The sequence below is a fragment of the Schistocerca serialis genome, chromosome 1 (assembly GCF_023864345.2).
Source record: "Schistocerca serialis cubense isolate TAMUIC-IGC-003099 chromosome 1, iqSchSeri2.2, whole genome shotgun sequence".
NCBI classification, from domain to species: domain Eukaryota; kingdom Metazoa; phylum Arthropoda; class Insecta; order Orthoptera; family Acrididae; genus Schistocerca; species Schistocerca serialis.
In genome coordinates this window covers 496167080-496191017 of record NC_064638.1, presented here as the reverse complement: position 1 = coordinate 496191017, position 23938 = coordinate 496167080, and the positions used below count along the sequence as shown (strand labels likewise).

At 43.3% G+C, this 23938-nt stretch overlaps 1 protein-coding gene across 1 annotated transcript in view; it reads left to right on the top strand.

Moving 5' to 3' along the window:
• LOC126473985 (potassium voltage-gated channel subfamily H member 8) overlaps nucleotides 1-23938 on the top strand; it is a 493833-nt gene that overhangs the window by 279191 nt on the left and 190704 nt on the right. The window contains exon 7 of the mRNA XM_050101374.1: nucleotides 4184-4397. Coding sequence (XP_049957331.1) covers nucleotides 4184-4397 — 214 coding nt within the window. The remainder of the gene's footprint in view (nucleotides 1-4183; nucleotides 4398-23938) is intronic.

Genomic DNA, 23938 nt, shown 5'->3' with positions numbered 1-23938 from the left:
CCCTCATATACTTTGTCTGTCTCTTCATTTTCTGCTTGCGGCGTCGGCGTGTATACCTGAACTATTGTTGTCGGTGATAGTTTGCTGTCGATTCTGACTGGAACAACCGCATCACTGAACAGTTCACAGGAAGTCACTCTCTCTTCCCTACCTTCCTATTCACAACGACTCCTACTCCTGTTACACCATTTTCTGCTTCTGCTGATATTACACTACAGTCGTCTGACCATTTATATCTGTGAAATCCATCGAGAAATATGGAATATTAATAAGGAATTCTTTCTTCAGCAAAACTCTAGCTAGTAGAAGTTTATGGAACATTCTGATTATAAAACATTTACATATATGCTCTATTGTCATTCTTTTTCAAGGTATAACCATTTGAAACAGTTCATAAATGGAAAACAGAGAGTGATAATTATCAGAGTTTCCAGAGTTGACCACAATCGGGAAAAGCGAAAAACTGAGCCAATAAAACGTGTACTTTCACCATAAGTTAAGATCAAAAGTTTCTACAAACTGAATTTGTGTTCCCTGCATAGGAACGGAATGCTCACTACTTATAACAGACTCATAGCTCAGAGACAGTGTAAACACGATTATATATCCCACAGGAACGTCGCTTTGGGAGGACGACTGTTCAAATCCCCGTCAAGCCATCCAGATTTAAGTTTTTCATGATATCACTAAAATCACTTCAAGCAAATTTCGGAACAGTTCCTTTGAAGAGAGTATAGCCGATTTTCCTTCTTATCCTTCCTTAATGCGAGCATATGCTCCGATCTATTGACACTCTCTTGATTTTCCTTCATTCCTTCAGAAAAACGTATTTTCATTGGTACACGTTGCAGTGCTACTGAATCTAAAACCTTTCGAAAATCTGTAAAGACATACTGCGATTGTCTTACAGCGATCATGAACTCATTAAAAGAGACCATCAGTGCTTTCGCTGAAATTTATATTTTTATTTATTGTACTGGAAGTGTTTCAAATATTACGTTCATTACGCCCATAACATTTCACTCGTGTTTCCTCTTTCGCTACGACCAGGATTTACAAAGGACGCTGTGTTCTAGTTTAGTGTTCGGTCGTCCTGACACATATCAAATACAAAATCCAGTCTGTACAATGATTGTAGTGTCATTGTCTTGGCAGCCACTACGAGAACAGTAAGTAGGCCAACACGTGGACGGCCATGAGGACCGATGTCTGGATTTAGAGCAGGACCAATCTAAAGATATAAGTAATAAAATGGTCTGCAGCACCTACGGCTACCTCACGAGTTACAGTTACCCGAACAATTGCGTATATGAGCTTCAGAGGGGCTGGTCCGCAAGCCGGACGTCGAAGTGTCCAGGGTCAGCACCATCGAGGTTGAGCCGTGAGTGAATGGAGGAATGTGCTCTTCGTACTGCGTGCCGCAGCGATTCGTAGAATGATTCTGGCCTGGACGGAATGTGGTAACCATGACAATAACAGGATCCTCTGGAAAAATTCCGATATGCTTCTGATATTGAGAAGTATTATTTTGGATATTGTAGGAATATTGTTAGGATTCATAAGTGCAGAGATGAGATACGCCTGTAAAACAGTACGTGCAACTTTTAAGCTATGAAGTCCTCTTCATGCAACATAATGCTGTCCTCGTCGTGTAGGTTAATGCTATCGACTTCATGCAAGATAATGCCCGTCCGCATTGAGCTTATATGGCAAATAAATAAGTCGCAGTCGAAGATCACTGAATTAGTGCCAGCGAAATTTGTTGCTTTAAATCTTGTTAATATTTCTGAGATGTAGTATTCGTCACAGCTGTTTTATTACCAATAAAATTAACTCCACTGCAAGGACACTTCACTAAGGACGGTGTATCACACGAAACATGATCAACTTGACTTCATATGTTTAGAAGAGCATAACACACTTGCAAGATATCAGCTCCAGCAATCGATCCCGGGAGAAAGTTTGGGCCATAATTCTGATAGTACGCTGTTATGACCCTCTGAAGTTACAACTCTTACATTTTCGGGGGTACCGTTTCTTTGTCACTCGCTCCGCCCCAGTGCAGCTACCTAATGCCCAAGAGTGAAATACTGTACAGCGGAATGACAACAAGAGCCCTTCTATTTGTAGGATGTTGAAGGCGGGGAAAGAGGAGGGGCTGAGATGGGCGCACTATTCCAACGTGTTCTGAAATCTTGTCCGAGAACATATGTTATTCTACGTGAAAAATAGTAAGTAGTGTGATTACGTAATATGTTACACACATATTTGCTCAATATTACTCGTACATTAACAATATTGTCGTATTGATATTCTGTAGCTAAATAAACATACGCCTTAAAATAAAAATGAATATACCTAAGCAAATGAAGAATTATTACGAAATGAAGTTAATGATTTTCGATTTGCAATTTAATCGCGTCATTCATGTTGAAGAATTACGCTACTTGTTTAATGACACTCTCACTTGTCTCACTCATTTGCGCTGCATTTGCAAAGCGCAACATAAAAATATTCAAGGCAAACACACATCTGGCACGAAGTATAGATTAAAAACCGCGATCTTTGACACAATGAACAAAGCATGTTACCAGTTTCAAAACAGTATTTCGCAAGCCTTTTACTCACTCCACTGTACATTACTTCGCACTGGGCCATTAGGCGGTTGCAGTGGGGTGGAGCGAGTGACAAACACCCAGTGCCCTCGAAACTGTAAGAGTTGTACCTTCAGAAGGCCATAACTGTGTACTATCAGAAGTATGGCCCAAATTTTCGAGCGATATCGATTTCTGGGGCTGATATCCTCCTAGTGTGCATTTTTTAAATTAAAATATGAGGTCGAGTTGGTGATCGTTCCTTGCCAGGTCTGAAGCGCTCTGCGAATCCCTCTATATTAACCCGTACCAGCCAATGAGATTTAGTCTGAATAGCGCTGGAGGCTTTAAAATATTCTCCACAGAACGTGGCGAAACAATTCTAATTTATTGTTGTCCACATCAACACATTATATGGTTTGGCAACATGGAAGGTGTCTGCCCTTGGCACCGCTTAGCCATTTTGAGATTAACACTCATTTTACATATATTTAAAAAAATGGTCAACAAATGTCTTCCATTATGATCAGTACTACACTTCCACAAGAAAAGGAAAAAGGAAAAGAAAGAAATTAAGTTGTTTTAATTTATGCAGGTTCATGTTTTCATTTGAACATGGGACTTACCGAGTTAATCTTTTTGTTTACAGAGGTAGATTATTAGGATAACAAACGTGGAAAAACTATAAAAAATCAGTTCGAAAACAAATTTATTCTTATGAATAAGAAAACATGAAATAATCCACTTAAATTTTCTACATAAAATGTTCGGAAGTGAGATTAAAATTTAAAGTGAATATCGTTTATAACTATTTCCAATGAAATAATTACCTCTCAGAAGATTTATGACAAAAAAAAGTTTCCACATTTTGAAAATTCAAACTAGACTGACTCTCCACACCTTTACTTTCTTCATCACTCTCTGACTGGTTTGATGCGGTTCGCTGCGAATTCTTCTCCTGTGACAACGTCTTCGTCTCAGCACTTATAAGCAACGTCTTCAATTATTCTTTGGGTGTATTGCAATCTCTGTGCTCCGCTACGGTTTCTGCTCTCTACGAGTCCCTCTATTACAATGAAATTTATTCTCTGATACCTCAACACATGTCCTCCCATCTCATCCCACCCCTTCTTCTAAACTCTTGTAGTGTCTTCTGAATGGTCTGATGACGCACGCCAGAGCTTCCCCTTCTCTGCCAACCTCTTCATCTCAGAGTAGAACCTACACTCAACGTCCTCGACAATATGCTGGATGTATTCCAACTTTTCTCTCTCACTGCAGTTTTTATCCGCTACAATATCCTCAGGTACCAAGGACTTGGCGTCTTAACATCATTCTGTATCTTCTTCCTGGTAGTTTTTTCCACATGTTACTCCCATTGCCGATTCTGCAGAGAACGTTCTCACCTGTGCCTGCACAGAAGTTCAACTCTCTGACTTTTTGGGTCTCCCCTCAGTGGGGCAATACGCGGATGATTCGCTCAAAAAAACCCTCACAGATTCCTTTCCATCACCCTGCCTCACCTGTGTTGGTGTTACTGCTACAGAGACTGGTACGCGAGTTCCTAGACGTGCTACCTTTCCCCGCAGGACTCTGGGCACGGCCACATCCACCTGCTGAAGCTGACGCGGCTGCTGCGTCTGGCGCGGCTGCTGCAGAAGATGGACCGCTACTCGCAGTACAGCGCCATGATCCTCACGCTGCTCATGCTCTCCTTCACGCTGGTCGCACATTGGCTCGCCTGCATCTGGTACGTCATCGCCGAGAAGGAGCGGCTACGAAACGAGAAGGACTGGGACCTCGGTGAGTCGTCCGCTAGCTCTACTGTGCGCGCCAGCGCTTTCCTTCCACTTCCTAGACGCAAGCGTTGACAATTCAGGTCGCTTCTGACAAATATGTATGTAGCGCTTCTGAGATAATTACGAATCGGACATAGGTAAGCAAAGTCTCTCCGGAATCACAGTAGTTTAATGTGAGTTTTTATTAAACAGACGCGCTGCAAGTATGTGAAAGTAACCCCGAGTTACATAAAAAGTAAAAACCAGACTATCAGACAACTGGATTGTAGTCTCCTTGTACAATGGCATGTTATTCTCAATTGGCAAACGCCCTTGGAAATAAATATAAGGTCGGATATAACTTAGAGAAGTGTGACAAGACCTTTACCGTTCTAGGAAGACATACCTTGTCCAAATCCTTCACGATCACATAGTAGTCGGCTTTAGATATTTGTCTCGAGGTCTGCTCCTTAGCACCACCAGAGGGTATCAATGAAGTAGAAAACATCAGTTGATTTCGATGATGTAAGTTAAGCATGTGACGCACTTTGGATGCATGGGCTGCTTTATAAATTATTACAAGTAATTCCATACAGACGACAACATCTTGTTACTGTCGTGATGAACGACGAATAGTTGTTCATGTCCTATACGTGCCCACAAGAGCCCTTTCGAAATTTTTCTGACAGTGACGAATGGAGTGACAAAATACATAAAAATCCTTAGTATTCGCCAATAACTACTATCATTTGCGTTATATTATGTGGAGATCTGTGATGAAGTGTTGTAAGTAATATTTTAGTACCTTTTTTCTATATGTCTAGCTATTTTTGCGATTCCAAAACTCTTATTTTATGCCGTGTAATAAATAAATAGTAAACTTAGTCGTTCCCTGGAGCAGGTGTTTTCAACATAACGGTGCACTTTCCTACTTCGGTATTAACGTCCGTCACCACCTGAACGACAGATACATAATCGTTGGATTCGACTGGAATTCCTGCCCCTTGGTCAGCATGATCGCCAGATAGCACTCCTACGGATTTTTTGCCTGTGTGATGACATGAATTCGTTGGTGTATGTAGTTCTAGTAGAAGTCAAGGAGGAAGTGGTTAGTTGTATCATAGCTCCCAGTCTCATTACACAAAAGCCAGAGCAAAGCATATCAAAATTTAATACACGTTTTCAATGCATTCATTTAAATTAGCGGCCTTTACATTTAATAGTTGCTTTGAGTTTAACTTGTTACTATAACGAGTAAATTATTTATATCAATAAAAAAACTAAATATTCGTTTTCAGACACGTATTCGGTTTATGGACCTCCTTTCTCATCTGTGAACTGTTGGCACTAAAGATTAGAGACTCTCTGTATACAAGTGGCAGTCAAATGAAAACGAGGCAGATTTTATAACGAGCGTAGTGCGGCCGTTGGTAACGCAGGTAGGTGTGTGTGGACGAGGCCTCCATTGAAAATTATGAGGGAACAGCGCGAACATTCACTGCCGTGTCATTTGTCTGTTAGACGTGCTCTACGTGAGGTCAGCGATTCGCTTGTGCGTCCGACTTATGCGCGTGTTTTTGTTTGGAATAAAGGATTTCGAGAAGGCCGGACGTCACTGAAAGACAACTGTCGGCCAGGACAGTCTCGTCGCGTCGTTACCCCTTTTGTCACTGCTACGGTAGATACTGTATATTGCTAAGGTTGTTTCTTGTAGCTACAGAAGTTTCACTGGGAGTCCCTGCCACACAGCTCCGATCCCTGCCTAAGCGGTTTACATACTTTTGGAGCCCCTAAGAAACACATTCGTGACCATCGACGTGCTCCGGACGAAGAAGAGAATGCAGAGGTACAATCATTGTTTTCCAAGCAACCACACACATTATCCACGATGGCACTGACCGTCTAGTTTCACAATGGGATAAATGGATTAACAGTCATAGCAACTAGTTTTGAAATAGTAAACAGCCTACTTAGGTTTTCAATTCGCATCGTTTTCATTTGATTGCCGCTAATAGACGACTATATAAACATCGCTGCTTCTCTGTCTCTGGGGATATTTGCTGAAGACGCACTTGCATACAGGAAGTTGGCATCATCAGACAATCATTGAAACGACAAGCAGATAGTCTGTATTTTGTACAAAGATGGGATTTTGAGCCTCAATACGACTAAATTCTACGCTTGAAAAGCAGATAACCTTGAGCATCCGGAGGAGATTCGACGATCAATCACAAAAACCTAGTTGATTGGAAAGGCACATACCTGGCAAAGATTCTTTAGAAGAATACTGAAGTTCATTCACGAAGTAGGTAGCTTGAGAAACTTTTCCAGTACTTGACCATACGTCAGTCTGGGATCTTTATCGAGATCAGTTTACGGCATGCAGACAGTTCGCTATTAGTGACGAGCTTTTCTTAGTCGGTGCAAGAGCATCATAGAAATCATGGTGGGACAGCAGCAAGGGAAACGTGTATCATGGCAATACTAAAACTCCGAGAGCAGTCTTTAAACAGAAGTCATGGAGTATAATCGCTCTTTCTCAAGTATGTCTTGCGCAATGACCATACTGAGGCGTACAAGAAGGCTTCTTTATTTTCACTACCCGCAGTTGACGCTAGTTTGATGGAGAAGTGGGGAGGGAGGGATTTGGTTGATAACTGTAATGTGTGCATCCTCCATCACAGGCCATGCGGACAAATAAAATATAGGCTACCGCTGAGGCCAAACGGAAAAGACAACACGAAAGCGGGACTACAGAACATCAGACAAGTGTCAGTAGAAATGGAAGGACATTACTAGAGAATTCTGGCCTTGCTGGCGACACCGTAAGAAATTTGTGATTGTTTGCCAGCGTATCCAGTCGAATCAGACATTTACCCTCAGTACGTACATACTGGCGAAATATTTAACTGAATTAATAGCTGCTATTAATGCTCTCTGTGAATATCACATACTACGAACTCTCTGATGGTTATTGAGATGTATTGATGTATTATTTCTGATTAAAATATGTGCTCATGGACTTCTGGAACAGATATGCCACTGTATTGCAGACTTTCTAGCAAACAAGACTCAGAGCACGTCATTCGTAATGGGATGACCTGGCCAGTTGTAATCTATCATGTAGCTTCATTCCTGCGTGTACACCATTGGCAGTTACGGTTTCTTTCTGTTATACGAGTTTTGTCCAAAACATTAGACATGTTTTTATTAGTTTTAATTAATTAAATACGTTACAAAATTGTGTAAAATAAATACGTTGTGTTAAAAGTACTTTATTTAAAAATTATGGAAGTAATCTCTTGATAATACTATCCACCGTTTTATGTTTTATTTTGAAGTTCTGTACTTCTATGTTCAGTCGTCTGTATTCAGATAATGTCTTATGCAAATCGTAGATGTTATTGTTCAGTTTTTCAAAGCAAATTCTAAAAAACTGAAATTCTCCCACGCTGTTACTTTGAGCTGTTGTTCAAAATAAACACAAGCAATATCTGCACTGTTCTTCAGACATGACTAAGAACTACTTTCTGTAGAAATGTACACCTTGTGACAATAACTACTGTGTGAGCATCACATTATTTCCCAAATTCCATGACAGGCACTCTAATATTTCATATGTGAACACTTGATGTCACATCGTAGACGTTATCCTTTTACTTACACAGTGGAATTCAAATGTGCTGTTCTCCCATCTCTTAATTAGTTACTTAACTTTAGCGTCTTCGTGAATGCAGATAATACATATAATACCGAACCTCTGCTCTGTAGCTCACTTTCAATCACTACCTTGTTGATATCTTTCTCCTCAGATTGATAACTTTTATTCGTTGTTAATGACTTGTATGAGCTGATTTTCACGATTCTGTTTGGTGTGTTTTGCTTTTGTGATACAGGGCTGTGCTTTAGTATTTGAGGCTGAAACAGCTTATCACTGAGTGCAGTATCTTTTTTCCTCAGCCAGTCGGTCTTTCTTACAACGGCGTGGTATATTCCGGAGGAGAGGCCAGTAACCTTGCCATTGGCTAATCTCAACTGTTGAGAGAAAAATACGTTTCTAAGTGATTTCAAGATGTTACCCTCGTGAATCATCCACGAAAGCGGGCAAATACCATCAGGCAGTGCTGGTGGTGGAGGTGAATCTGTCCGGCTTCCCACGAGGAAGTGGTGTAGCAGCAAGCAACCGCCATCGATCATCTGGACCAAGCGCTCTCACGGCTGCAAGACAGATATGAAGCTTCCGGGAGCTGAGGCCATTATGTCGTGCATTCTGCCTTCACGCCTCGCAGACACGTCAGCCGACAAAAGCGCTGCGGTACGTGAATCGACGATGGTTTGGGAGGTAAATTTTTGGATCATTTCGACTGAATAGTGCCAGCTAGCTGTATACCGGGAGGAGACAGGGCAGAGGAGAGAGAAGACAGTTCGTGTAATTTCTTTCGCAAGCTCAGCTAGAGACATCAAGACGCAGGTCGGTTACATTAGTTACGTGAAAAACTCTAGCGGTAGCCTTCATCTAACTACGAACCGAGGTGTGCGATAATGTGAGTTTACTATTTATAAACAAGAAAATGGTGAGCTTAAGGTTTTCAGACTCGTTGATGTCACAAGAACTGAAGCACACCTCAAATAGACAACTATAAGCGAAGCAAACGGCGATATTACTTTTAGAACATGGATATAAGTCGTGACTTAAAACGATGGTAAAGCTGCACCTACCATCCAAGAAGTTCCGAGACGAATTTTACTCATGGCGTACATGGGACGCCAGCGGAGTGACTACTGTAACAGCCTGAGATAACTACTGTAGACAATAGATGTGCATTCGACCAGTCAGTTGTTAAAAGGCACTATTACGTAGTGGACGTGCGGCCGTAGTGTGTCAACGTCGTTGTGTCACAAATGACAGTGATGCAGCATCTCTAAATCTAGTGTTAAAGGCATTCTCCAGAACGTTGCACACCTTGAATTCTAAGCAAAAGCAGTTGTGTGTGGACGCCTGCCGCGACTTGATTGAAATTCCGATCGCGGACAATTCTTTTCTGGAAGAAATAATCACGGGTGATGAGACTTGGATGTCAATGTGATGCGCGAGTTGAATAATGTCCCGAAAGTATGACTTTTCTGACTGTTCCACAAGTTTGTATGAATGTTCCGTGCATTGTACTCAGTTGGAAAGAGACTACATAGAACACATGAAGTACTGACAGCAGCCCCTTAATTTCCCTTTATTTTTTATTAACCTAGTCTCGAAATTTTTGGACTGACGAGGTATGAAGAAGCATCACGATTCACATCCTATACTGCGTATAATGAATGAGCAGCTTATTGAGAAATCGAATTTGAATATAATTTTTTAATGAGAAGTTCATGTTATGCATCGTGTAAAAAGGAGAAACACCTACCAGGACATGCAGGACATGGTCCATAGAAACTGCACTTTACCGTTTCGCAATATTGCTACTCGTGTTGGATAGGATTCCACGACTTTTATGCAAATGTGAAACTAACGGTTTCAGGTGCACCATTTTCAGTGGCATGCTGGATCTCAACGGCTCCACGCGACTAGCGCCCGTGAGAAAAGAAATTTTTCGCCCGTCCATGCAGGATCTTACGGTAACGTCACATACTTCAGTTAGGAAATGGATCCGTTTTCCAGCGATTCAATTATCAACTCGGACAGTGTGACGATGCCTGGAGCACTACAGACTTTCATCATGAATATTGCTGTTGTGGCTTCCTCTGACGCTGCAGCAGAGAGAGGCGGTCTGATACCGCCCAATAATAACATTGAACACAGGAGCGAAACCTCAGACGAGTCCCGATTCTGAATACAGCATCATGCTGAACGTATCGATATGTGGATGCTCCGTAATAAACGAAAGTTTCAAAATTTCAGTCTTCAGCGTCATATGACCCACCATCTCGAGTAATGGTATGTTGTGCCATAGGCTATAAAACACGACCGGTTCGAACAGCCAGTAATTCGGGCAGCAACCGCCTGTTGTGGCACGTCTTCGAGGTGTCCATGACGTTATCATGAAGCAAGATAAAAACGAGGTACGTCGTGACCTACCTCGATCGACTTTTGGTTTGGCCTTCACGTTCTCCAGATCTCTTAATCACTGAAAACATCTAGTCATGGTTTGTCAAGCGAATTGAATGCCGTTTCTCCCCCGCCCCTACTACTAATAAACTCCGGCAGCATAGAATGACGCATCCTTGTCTATCATAGAAGGTGATATAGACTCGATATCCAAATGGGTAGTCGTATGTGCGCGTGTCATGCACAGTCAGTTCTGATGTCTGCCAATAGCTATCAGACAGTCGTGACCGACTGTCGTAGGAGTCAACGTATTATTCTTTCTCAAATTTCTTCTTTCATAGTCTTTAATTTACATTAGAACGTTCATACATTAAGTATTCCATTTTTACAATGTGATACATAGTTTCATTCGATTATTGCATGGCAAATATGTTTATACAATGCTTTAGCTGTAGCTAACTTCGGCATGTCTGTGTTAATAACTGTAGCTTACTTTGTGTTAGTACAGCTGGTATAAAAATGACAAATAAATAAGTATTTCTGGGTGGTTATACAGAAATTATAATGCAGCTACACACAGAGGTCCAGTGTGGGCAAAAATTATTGTAAGGCGACGAAACTTAGTAGATATTCTAATCTGTTACTGTAGAACCTATTTACGCTGCAAAAAAATAGTTCCAATTTTGGCCAGCACCTGCAAATCTGGTGCAAGATGCAGGAAATACATATAGAACCGCTTCCATATGTTATGGATTACGAACAGCCCGTGGCCAGAAAAGGACAGACAAGTTAGAAAAGCATATTGTTGATACACGCTTTGTCCACTACGAGCACCGGAGACCGAGATGCAACACAGCGCCAGATTTGCATCTAATGGGCAAGACTGGAACTAATTTTTTTCAGTGTAAATCGGTCCCGTATTAACGCATTAGCATATCTACCAAGTTTCGCTGCCACACGATAATTGCAGCCCACACTCGATCTCCGTGAGTAGCTGCGCTTTAATTATAACCAACCGGTATGGTGTATATTCCGCCAAATAAAATAGCGCAATAACGGATCTCGTAGCATTTTGTCCATTGTATTGCATTTCTTCTATCTTCTATTACTCTGTCTGACGACAATAAAAGGTTCTTCTTTTAGAATGACCATTTTCTGATGAGAACTATAGCCATCTTTAGATCGGCATAAGAACACTTGTAACACAGAAACACGTGCGTTGTCACACCAATTTCTGACGCATCTCTTTTCTTTCTTCCGTTAATCCATTTTGGTCAAGTTCCCAGACTGACAAGGAGTACAAAAATATAGAGCGGAGGTGATTTATTTTTGTATGGACCTCCTTCATGGGTGAAGTGCATCTCAAGGTTCATTCTACGGAGATAAGTCTTTGCAGCAACTGGAGTATGACAACACGTGTACCTGTGAAGTATGCGGCTACTGAATGCAGCAACACTGTTCTGAAGATATGAAGCCGGTCATTGGAAAAATAAACGTCAGCTATAAAAACACAGTTTTCGAAATGGTAACAATCTGCCTGACTAGCTGTCAATTGTTAGATCAAAAATCTTTATTTGGCAATCAGCACTACTGTACATTACCGATTGTGTAGCTCTTTTCAAGTGGTTATATGCCTTTCGCGCTACGCCTATCAAGGGTTTACTGGTGATTCTCGGGATATGTTTGATTGATGTCGTAGTACGTTACAGAGCACCGTTGTAGTCATTGGAGTGTGAACAATGTGATCTTGTTTACGAGGTCACAATAGTGCATATTACAGATGAAAGACGCATACGACCATATACGAGCCTGGAAGTTAGATGAGCAGCAGTCTGACTGGGATATTAGAAGCACTGCAAGGCGGGTAGCAGCATATTCCCATGCATTCACGACAGGCTCAGTATGCGCCAAGTTGCCCCTACTCGAGGTATAGTGCACCTATCAATACACCTATTAACAAGTAATGGTCCATATGCCGAACATCTACATCCAGTGGGATGTAGTAACACACCAATCTGTGAGTGTGGCGAGGAAGGCTCCGCCGATCTTTTGCCCCCCTTTCCAGATAGAGAGAATGCTAACGACCAAAACTTATGGAATGCAATTAACAATACTGCACATCGAAAAGCTGTAGAGCAACTTCTCATCTTCCTATCTGCAAGATTAAGTGGAGGTTCCGAATATCAAAGTAACGCCAATAGCTCGAAGAAGTTTTTCCTCCACGAGGAATAACGTATCTATATGGATGGGGCGCTCAGTCCACGAACGGGCCTCTGGTCTGGTTGCAGGTGACCGCAGCATTTGCCTTGCTGCAGATCCCTGGTACTCTATTTCGTAGCAGGCTCAGCGGACCGGACTGTTCTGGAAGGATTGGAACGACGAAAAATCCCCACCCTTACCCGAGACCTCCAGTGCTGGGGTAGAACGCTTTACCCTTTAGACCACCACTCCCGCTATCGTATGTAACATAGTGAAAATGCAGTTATAAAACAACCGTTGGTTCTTCAGTTGCAAGAATAAAGAGAGAGCTTACACAGTGTAGCCTACCAACGTACATACTTAGCTTACAGTCGAAGTGTGCCTCAAGCTGTACAAAGGTAAAAACATATGGCGATGACCTGGTATGAGATGAAATTAAACACAAGTTGCATTAAAAGTAGTAAGCACACAGTAACGGAGAACGTCAGTTAATAAAACAGTTTACTACATTATCGAATTTTACAATTACATACATCACATCAAGTGTCACCTGAACATTTGTGACGCAGCATACCACTCAGAAGTCTAAGAGCGCACTGAACACATCATAACCGGCCGCTGTGGCCAAGCGGTTCTAAGCGCTTCAGCCCAGAACCGCGCTGCTGCTACGGTCGCAGGTTCGAATCCTGCCTGGGGCTTGGATGTGTGTGATGTCCTTAGGTTAGTTAGGTTTAAGTAGTTCTAGGTCTAGGGGACTGATGACCTCAGATGTCAAGTCCCATAGTGCTTCGAGCCATTTTTTGAACACATCAGTTCAAGATATGCTGTGTGCTGTTCGTGTAGCATTATATTAGTTTTTGTTAACCTACGAAACTGACAATGGGCAATGAATGAAGTGCAGAAAGGAAGGGAACGATTAACGTTTCTTTATTCTAAGGGCTGGGTTCATGTAGGGAGGTCTTTACTACATTCTCGCAACACAGAAGTAGTTAACAGTTGTAATAACAAATTGTTCCAACAACAAATATAATATTACTTTGTTTTACACGGTACAGTATAACAAAATATAAGATACAACCCTCTACAGCTTCTAATCTTCCTGCTTGGGAATGGCAGCAACGAAGGATCATTCAGGTAAAAGTATGAAGAATAATAATTAAATGTGACAATATTTTGGTATCAGTTTTTCTTTTACGTTGTGTGCTATAATAAATGTAAGACAAATCTACACGTTGTCTTCTGTCTTCCTTCTTTAGCAATAGTAGCCATAAATGAATCACCAGATAAAAGTATGGAAAAATAAACGGTTGGTGACCTCTATTGTCATTGCAGCTACAATAATAACAGAAGAAAAAAATAGTGTTTTAATAACGGCCTTTCCAAATTATCAATTGTGAGGTATTTCACAAAATATTACATTTGGTTATGTTGAGCGTTAACTAAGCTACCAGACTTTGCACAAAATTTTTCATAAAATTTTACACAAAATTCTCTTGCAATACAACTTTTCGTATGTGAACGGCATTGGAAACCTACTAAAGTTATCTTACCACGACCTAACGTATGACTAGAACCAGTCCTATGGAGATGTGTATTAGACACGAAGCCAGGCGAACTTTAATTTCTTTCAGATTCGGCAATCATTTATTTCTATGAAGATGCGTGAGATGTGTGTAAGACATGAACTCAGGTGAACTTGAATTACTTTCAGATTCCACGTCATTTATTTCGGTGAAGAAGTATAGTTTGTCATTGCGTCTTCTCCTGTGAAGCACTCTAATCGACTTTTTCATGGTCTCCCTCTACTGTGCACTCTCCCCTAATTTATTTATCATTACTGGAAGAATAATTCCAAGTAGCTTCGAAGACCAGGGAAGTTATCTTCCTAAAATATTCAAAATCCTCGCTGTACTCACTTGTAGGCGAGCTTATGTTAAGACAGTCATGATTCGTCATTCGTGAAAATTGTACCAGTAATGTCTTCACCTTTACAATCTCACATTTGTAGCGAATCAGCTGGCCTTCAGGTCATTGGAAACCAGTCGATGGTTTCAGAATGTCATTGCTGATAGTGTTTTTGCAGTCTTTGGTTCCGTGGTACATTTATACCTTCTCTATGAGCTTCTACAAACTTTGCGTCAACTGGAGAAGTTGCGCGTCAAATATGCACAGTTGTGGAGTAATTTGGAATTTCTGCAACGCTGCCGCGACAAGAAGATTGTGCCTAAGTTTGCTGTAGTTAAACACCATACCAAGTCGATTAGAGTGAAGAATATATTACGGAAGACAAGCCGGGCGAACGTCAAAGAAAGGTTACGACACAAAAGGTACGAACTGGATATTAAAGCACCAAGTTAATATAGTTGCCATCTTTTGTTATCTACAGTTCTCTCTCCATTTGACTGGGAATGGGTCGATGTGACGACGGCTGCTCATCAAAGAGCTGATCTTAGCAATACATCGGCTAAACAAGTAAAGAAATTTGAGCGTCTTGCAGCTATGCAAAGATCGGAGTCATAGTATGAAGCAGCACGCACTGTTGTCAACCTGTCGGACAAAAACCTTGACAAGAGAGCCCTCTCTGCCCTACTCCTACACCACGTACTATACCCATCGTGGTTCTTATCAGTGGAGTAGAACAGGCTGTGTGGTATCTTGCACAGGACGACGCCGACTAAGTGAGACTTATTACCAGTCGCATTTTGGCCTCAGCTAAGCCTCCCAGATCTAATATCAGTAGAGAGGAGAGGGAGGGGCTTCGTTTACTTCGGAGAGATGAAGATCTTGTCGTATTACCAGCTGATAAAGGAAATGCCACCGTCGTTCTTAATACTTCCGAATATAATAGCAAAATGACATCACTGTTGGAGGGCAGTACATACAAATGTCTTAAACTGGACCTATGTTTGACGTACAGCAGAAAAACCATGGGGCTACTGAAGAATTCCCGTCTACCAGACGATGTTACGCAAAATTTCAGAGTCCGAGCTCCTGGACCTCCCAGGTTGTACGGACCACCAAAGATCCACAAGGATAATGTTCCCTTGAGACTTATTGTCAGCGCACTTGGCTCTCCTACCTACAAGCTGGCCAAATACTTAACAAAGCTGATGACTCCTATAGTCGGCCGGTGTGAACATCACATCAAAAACTCCTAGATGTTCACTGAGAAAATCAAACTGATTAGAGTTGGTCCAAATACATTTTAGTCAGCCTAGATGTTGTATCGCTGTTCACAAAAGTTCCAGTGGAGGACACTTCGAAAATGCTGGCGGATCTTTTTCCTCCTGAAACTATAAAGTTGTTCCGGCTTGTGATGTCATCCACTTCTTGTATGGTAATAAATTTTATGAAATGACGGAAGGTATGGCGATGGACTCTCCGTTGTTTCCATTATTAGCTAACTTTTTTATGGAGAATTTTGAGAAACGTGCATTAAATTCGGCTCCCCTCCGTCCATCCTTATTTTATCGTTATGTTGACGATACATTTATGGTCTGGCCACACCGCGCAGAAGCTCTCTAACAATTCATGGAACACATGAGCAGCGTACATCCGAACATCCGGTTCACTGTCGAGATGGAGAAGGAAGGAAAGTTGCCATTCTTAGACGTTTTAATACAATGACAGGCGGACGGGCGTCTCAGCCACACTGTGTACCGTGAGCCAACGCATATCAGTTTATACCTTAATGCACAGAGTTTCCATCACACTGTTGAGAAGAGAGCCGTTTTGAACACGGTAGTATATATAGCAAAAACGGTTTCTGACGAGGACCTCTTGAAGTCCGAAATAAACCATCTGAAGTACGTGTTCCGAAGGAACGGCTATGGTGCACGCGATATAAAGGCGGGGTTCTCCAAGAAAAGGAAACGTGAAAATGGTGCACACTCACAGGATTGCGGTTCTTCCTTTTTGTGGCGCTATATCCAGCAAAATAGGAAGAGTCCTGGGTAGATGGGGTATAAGGCCAATTTTTCATCCTCCTAAGGAAATAAAGGATATGATGCGCCCTGTTAAGGACAGTCTCGGCCTCAGGGTCCCTGTAACTTATAATATCCCCTGTGAGTGTGGAAGCAATTATATAGGTCAGACCATTCGTACCGTTTCCGACCGCTGTGCCGAAAACCAATGGCATATTAAAACTAGAGAACTGGAGAAATCGGCAGTTGCGGAGCACAGCCTCACGAACAAACATAAAATACTGTCCGATGAAGCTAAAGTTTTGTCTCATACCTCCACATACTGAGATTGTTTTATTAAGGAGGCTGCTGAAATGAGAATGAGCGAGAAGAACTTTAACCATGATAGCGGATACTATCCGAGTGGTGCATGGAAACGAGCGCTCGATGCAGTGAAGCAACAGAGACATTCCTTCCGAGGTTTACGTTCCAGCGGAAGCGGTGGCGCCACCAGCGCACAAATTGACACCGCCTGTGACAGCAGTACGTAATGACTGACCAATCACAAGCCGACCAATCAGAAGCCGTCCACGGGTTATATAAGGCCAACACAGCAGCACTGAAGACAGCGGCTAAGAACGCCGGGACTGGCGACATACACGCACCCATTTAAATGCTACCCCACCTATCAACTCGTCCAAGTTCTCGTCAGCCTTCCGTGGCCTTAACGGAACTAAACCCTCCCCCTACTATCCCCTTCTCCATGATGATCACCCCTTCCCTGACACCCTTAGTAAGGCCAATCACTTTGCCTCCTACCTCTCCGACGTATTTTCCATCCCCAATGAGCCCCAGTTCTATTACTCCGTCTTCCCAGATGTCCGCAATCGAACTGACACCTCTGTCCCTCCCCTCGCTCCTGGTTTCCAGTACTTGGACAACATTCCACACACGGAACTCAATGCCCCTATCACTACACAGGATCTCATTGCTACACTCCGCACAAAACGCAACACTGCTCCTGGTCACGATCGTGTCACCTACCGTCACCTTCGTGAAGCTCCTGTCTCTTTCCTCTCCACCCTGGCCAGGCTCTACAATGTAGTCCTGTCCACCGGTTACTACCCCGACCTGTGGGAAACCTCCCGTATCCTGATGTTCCTTAAACCTGGAAAACCGCCGTCCGCCGTCTCCTCCTACCGTCCCATCAGCCTTACCTCGGTCTTCAGCAAGGTCCTGGAATCTATCCTCACCCGACGCATCCACCAGCATCTCCGCCAGCACCGCCTCCTTCCCATTACCCAGTGTGGCTTTCGGCCGTCCTTCTCTTCCGACGACCTTCTCCTTCACGTCACACATCTCCTTTCCGAACAGCTTAATTCCCGTCGCTCCGCAATCTTCTTCTCGCTAAACCTCGAACGTGCTTGTGACCGCGTATGGCATTCTGGTCTCCTCTTCAAGCACCAAACCTTCGCCCTTCCCATTAACTACGTCCGTCTGATCGGCTCCATTCTCTCCCACCGTCCTTCCTACGTCACCATCCATAACACGGATCCCTACACCTTTTTTCCCTCCGCCAGTGTGCTCCAAGGCTCCATCCGCTCCCCCCTTCTGTACCTTTTATATACGGCGGACATGCCGCCGCCGTCACCCCCCGTCCACCTTCTCCAGTTTGCCGATGACACCGCCTTCCTACCCTTGCCCCCACCCTGCAGCGCTCCCAACACCTTCTCCAGTCCCGTCTTGACTGGTTCACCGCTTGGTGCAACCAGTGGTTCCTCAAGGTCAATCCCTCCAAAACCCAGGCGATCATTGTAGGCAAAACAACCCCTTCCTTCCGCCTGCTTGATTTCTATCTCACCATCTATGGCCGTCCTATCGCCCTCACCCCCACCCTTAAGTGCCTTGGCGTCACCCTCGACCGTCGTCTCTCCTGGACCCCCCATCTCCGGACAATCCAAGCCAAGGCACGCTCCCGACTCCGTCTCCTCAAGCTCCTTTCTGGCCGTACGTGGGGTCTGGACCCCTCCACCATCCTCTACACCTATAAATCCCTCATCCGCCCTATCCTTTGTTACGCCCATCCGGCCTGGATCTCCGCCCCCCTACCTTTTATAAATCCCTTCAAATCCTTGAACGCCATGCTCTCCGCCTCACCTATCGCATCCGTCTCCCCTCCCCCACGTGGATCCTGTACGATCTCATTCCGTTCCCCCACCTCTCCTTTTCCTTGAAAGGATATGGATCCTGTACACCTCCCGTAAACTCGATCCTCCTCACCCACTTGTCTCGCCCATCCTCTCCCACCCCTGCCCGCTGCCGCACCTATATTCCCACGTCCCACCCGGTCTCCATCTCTCCACCCTCCTTACCCTCTCCCAAGGTGGCTTCCGCCAGCTCCCCCTCCCTGATGAAGTCCTCATCCCCTCCATCTACCCCTCCTATCAACTTTGATCCCCCCCCCCACTTCCTGTGTCTTTTCCTTTAGGCACCCTCCCTCCCTTCTCTCTCCTTTTCCCCCCATCCCCCTTCCTCCACCTCTCTTCCCCCGGGCTTCCCCTCCCCCTTCCTCCCTTCCCCTTATCTCCCCTGCCTGTGGCATCTCTGCTCTTCCCTCTCCCTCTCCCAACCCCCCTCCTCCTCCCTTGGCAGGTCCCCGGACTCGTACACGCTCAGTGGACTTTCGCGCGCAGGAGATCATCGCCATCAGTGTCTCGTGTGTGTGCCTTTGTCTTGTGTTTAGTGTTCTTTCGCCGTCACGCCACCACTGTTCACGTGTGCCGTTGCCGTCATCCGTGTTCTGTGCACCGTGTCAACAAGTGTTAGTGTTTTTTCTCGTCCAGCATGAATGGTTTCATGTTTCTTGTTTTTCGTATCTACATTTTTTGCCCGCCGTTTTTATTATATTATCTGTGCCACCTATATGTCATGTTATTGTACCAGTCAAGGCTGAAGAGCAGCGTAATATGCTGCTGCCAGCCCGCCTTGTATGAGGTGATTAAAATTACAATAAAGAAGAAAAAAAAAGCAGTGAAGACAGTCATTTGCTCCTGACGATGGAGACTATCGTCGAAAGCTTGAGATTTTATCCAGATTTGACGCGGCAAGAACTTTTAATAGTTTATCCCAATGTTCATTGAGGGTGAGAGCGCGCACAACAAAACAGTACGCTATCTGATGTCTTATAAAAGCATTTCTTCTCGGACTCAGCTACAGTGTTTGCGACGTTAGATAAAATTCTAGCATATGCCACTATTTAGGCTTCAAGGACAACAACACACTCACCCTTCAGTGTCAGTTTACTTTTAATTTGCAAGATAAGAATTTCGAAGTAACGGTCTATGTGTCTACGTGTATGTCTAAAAATTTAAACATCTTCTGGCAGACATAAAATTACACAGTAAAACACATTTCAAACAGTCGAATATAAAAATATTTCCGCATCAACTTCATAAATTTCAGCAAACTAGCTACTGCTTCGTACACATTTGTTTTACAAGCGAGATCGACAGAGTTTACATATCTTCCATCTGCCTCGGCGAATGCGGACTGATTACCCTTATCCCGCCTCAGCTACACTATGTCGGCGATTGCTGCGCAAACAGTCATGATGTACGCGTACACCGTAATTACTCTACCACGCAACCATCTGGGTTACACTCGTCTGGAATGAGAGTTCCCGGGGGGATGGGGGGGGGGGGGGGGGGTCCACTGTGTGCTGAACCGCACCATAACCCTAAGTTCGGCGTGGGGCGGCGGTGGGGTGAGTGGACTGCTGTAGCCTTCCCGTCGTTTCTAGGTCCCCAGTTCAATACAGTGCAATACAATATCGCTGCGCATAAAATTAATATTGGTAATGTATTTACGTGTACAAAAGCCGCCCGCTGTGGCCGAGTGGTTCCAGGCGCTTCAGTATGGAACCGCGCGACTGCTACGGTCGCAGGTTCGAATCCTGCCTTGGGCATGGATTTATGTGATGCCCTTAGGTTAGTTAGGTTTAAGTAGTTCTAAGTTCTAGGGGACTAATGACCTCAGATGTTAGGTCCCATAGTGCTCTGAGCCATTTGAACCATTCGTGTACAAAAAATACACAAAAGTTCTTGTGTTCAAGAGCATATCAAGATCGGAGCTAGAAGGGGAATGGAGGGTTCTTTGCTAGTTTTGTAGTTTATAATTATTCAGTTATTTGAGATTTCGTGACAAATGTCTGAATACACTTGGTACTAGTCAGCTTCCATTTCGTGTTCTGATATGCTTCAAACCGTTGTTGGCGAAGGAGGGTACTGCCCTCTCCTGTCCCTTGCTGGATGGGCTTTTGCTGCGAGTTTTGTTCCGTGTGATCATGAACAATAAACATTCAGCAGGCCGCAGGATATGGTCATTGTCTATCACACACCTCGACATCCTACATGTTTTTCATTTATTATGCACTGTTAGTATGCTTATAATCCGCGACGTAATTCGTTTATATTTGTGGTTCCCATCTCGTTGCCTCTCACTGTCTTCTCTCACTCTCTCTCTCTCTCTCTCTCTCTCTCTCTCTCTCTACCTCGGACATCGGAAAGAAAGTTATTTCACCCTAACACTCAATAAAATTCTTACATGCCCTCTTCGGTTGGAGTTACAGAAGCACAATACCTCAAATAAATGTCAATAACAAAACAAAAATTAAGTTTTTTTCTATTTACCAATGACTTAAGCGAATGGGTGGAATAAATATGAAAGAAATTACGAGGCCTGTTCAGAAAGTAAGCTCCGATTGATTGCCAAATTGAAACCACAGTGAACATCAGAAATGTTTTACTTGTAACAATTAGCTTCACCTTTCAGCTACTTCTCTACGTAGTCGCCGTTCTGACTTAGACTTTTGTCATAGCGTTGTACCAACTTTTCAATAGCCTCATCATAGAAGGCAGCCGCCAGTGCTTTCCGCCAATTCTCCACGCTGGCCTACACCTCGTTGTCTGTGTCAAAATGTTGTCTTCAAAGACAGCGGTTCATGTGACCAGAGATGAAACTCAGGGGGAGACAATTGCGGACTGTATTGTGGGTAATCTCATATTTCCATTTGAAAACGATGCAGGAGCATCTTCATTGCCCCTGCAGAATGCGGCTGAGAATTGTCTTGAAGAAGAAACAGCACGACAGTTATGTAATGTTAGCAGCATAGCTTCAGGCGAAATTTCTCACCAGGCCCTCGTACTTGGCGGCAGACACTATTTTCTAGACATCTTTACGCACTCACTGTGAGCTCAGAAATGAGAAGAGCGACGTGATGCTAACTGGGGTTATACTGGAGACACTACCCAACACATCTGTGCAAAGCTTTATCGGATTTTCATAGTCGTTTCCATTTCGCGACCGATCGGAGCTTACTTTCTGAACGCCCCTCGTACTTATATCTTCGAGATTCTTCAAATGGTTCAAATGGCTCTGAGCACTATGGGACTCAACTGCTGAGGTCATTAGTCCCCTAGAACTTAGAACTAGTTAAACCTAACTAACCTAAGGACATCACAAACATCCATGCCCGAGGCAGGATTCGAACCTGCGACCGTAGCGGTCTTGCGGTTCCAGACTGCAGCGCCTTTAGCCGCACGGCTCCTTCGGCCGGCCTCGAGATTCTTCACCCACCTAGATGTCCGGGGATATGTAACAAAATATTGATCTGTGAGCGGATTCCCGGTGATGCTTATAAAGTGACTGATGCTTTACTTTCTTGGTCGCGTCGTTTCTCTTTCACTTATGATGCATTCAATCAGAAAAATAGGAAAAGAAATAATGTCCATTAGATCTTAACATTCTCCATCTTCTATCGGAATATATCCCGGGATATGAAATTTTTCTTTCTAATTCGTGTGTTTTCCTCTTATACTCATTTCCCTTTCTGGTTCCGAATACATGACTTAATTGTTTGGTAAAGCTAAAAGTCTATCATTGGTATTTCGGAAACACATAGCATGCAGAACCGTGAATTTCTTCATTGGAAGAATTTGTGAGATAACATCGGACAGACGTAAAACTACACCCGGCGGCATACGAGAACTGTGTCAGTCTACACTAAGTTTCCGCCGTCACTTGTTCCCATCAGCGCGGAGCGTCTGCTATCATAGTAGATGGAAAAAGTTTTCACAGGGAGCCACCGCAATTTGGAAATGTCAATATTGTGTCAGAGTTGAAGTAAGTCGATCTGTTTGTTTTGATTCAATTGTCAACAACCCTCGTAATATTTTCTTTCTCTCAAATTCGGCTGACACGTCTTCAGGCATGTGAATCTGCTGATTTTCTGGTGTTAGCTTACTTTTCCTGTTCTCGTACGCAAACATCCGCTTACCGTACTCTTACTATCTCCAAACCAACCAATGTTACAACTACCTTCTACGACATCATGTCGGGATTATAAATAAGAAACGAAGATTCTTCGCTGGGAGCCATGGAATAACTTTCACCATCACATATTCATCTTAAATTTCATTAACGTCAACTCTGTAGCAAGAACGCAGGAACATTGTAAATATATTCCCAGTCTTTCTACAGTGACTTCTCTCTCTTCAAATAATGGTACCCATCTCGTTGCTTCGCACTCATTTTTCTGTTTTCTTTTTCCCTGTAACGTTTTCCACCTAATTTCAGTACTCACGGCTTCCACAGTCATTTCGATATTGTTCTTTTCTTATCATTACTTCTGCAACGAAATGAGTTATTTATTTCCGATTGGAAATGGAATACGGGGTGTCAATCTTCCACAAACTAGAAGTAGGATAGGAATTTGTCAGTGTGTGACATTCTTTCGACATACGACGTACAGCACTTCGACGGACCAGTTCCGTATCTTGATCCGATTCTCTGCCTACACGTGCTAATGAACTCCTGCTAAGCTACCATTACACTCGTTCCACGTACGTCAACGATAAATTAATCAACAAAATGTGAAAACAGCCGAAACTGCCGTATTATATGTATTCGCCGCTATAACTACTAGTATTACTATTACAGTGTGATTGAGGTGCGCTCAACGGTGACATTATCACCGCTACAACAACAACAACGACAACGAAAACTACTGCTACTATTATGATTATTATCAATAGCTCATACACTGTCCACATAGTAATGCTAATAGTAAACAGATTTACTAAGGATTCTTGATTAGATGTAATGGAGATCTCGAATGTCGTAATCTTGCTAGATGAAATAAAAACGTGAGTAAACAAAGACATATGTAGTTAGAGACGCATATTCAGAAGGTTAGACAACGTTTAAGAAAGGCGTGATTTCGCTGAAATACCGTCGCCAGCACTTACATAAACTGATTGCAGTAACCACGGAAAACCTTTGGTAGGTTTTTGAACCCCGCCGCATCTGCGTACAGCTTCGTAAACCATCGAACCAAATCGTTCAGAACATTGACTGAGGAAA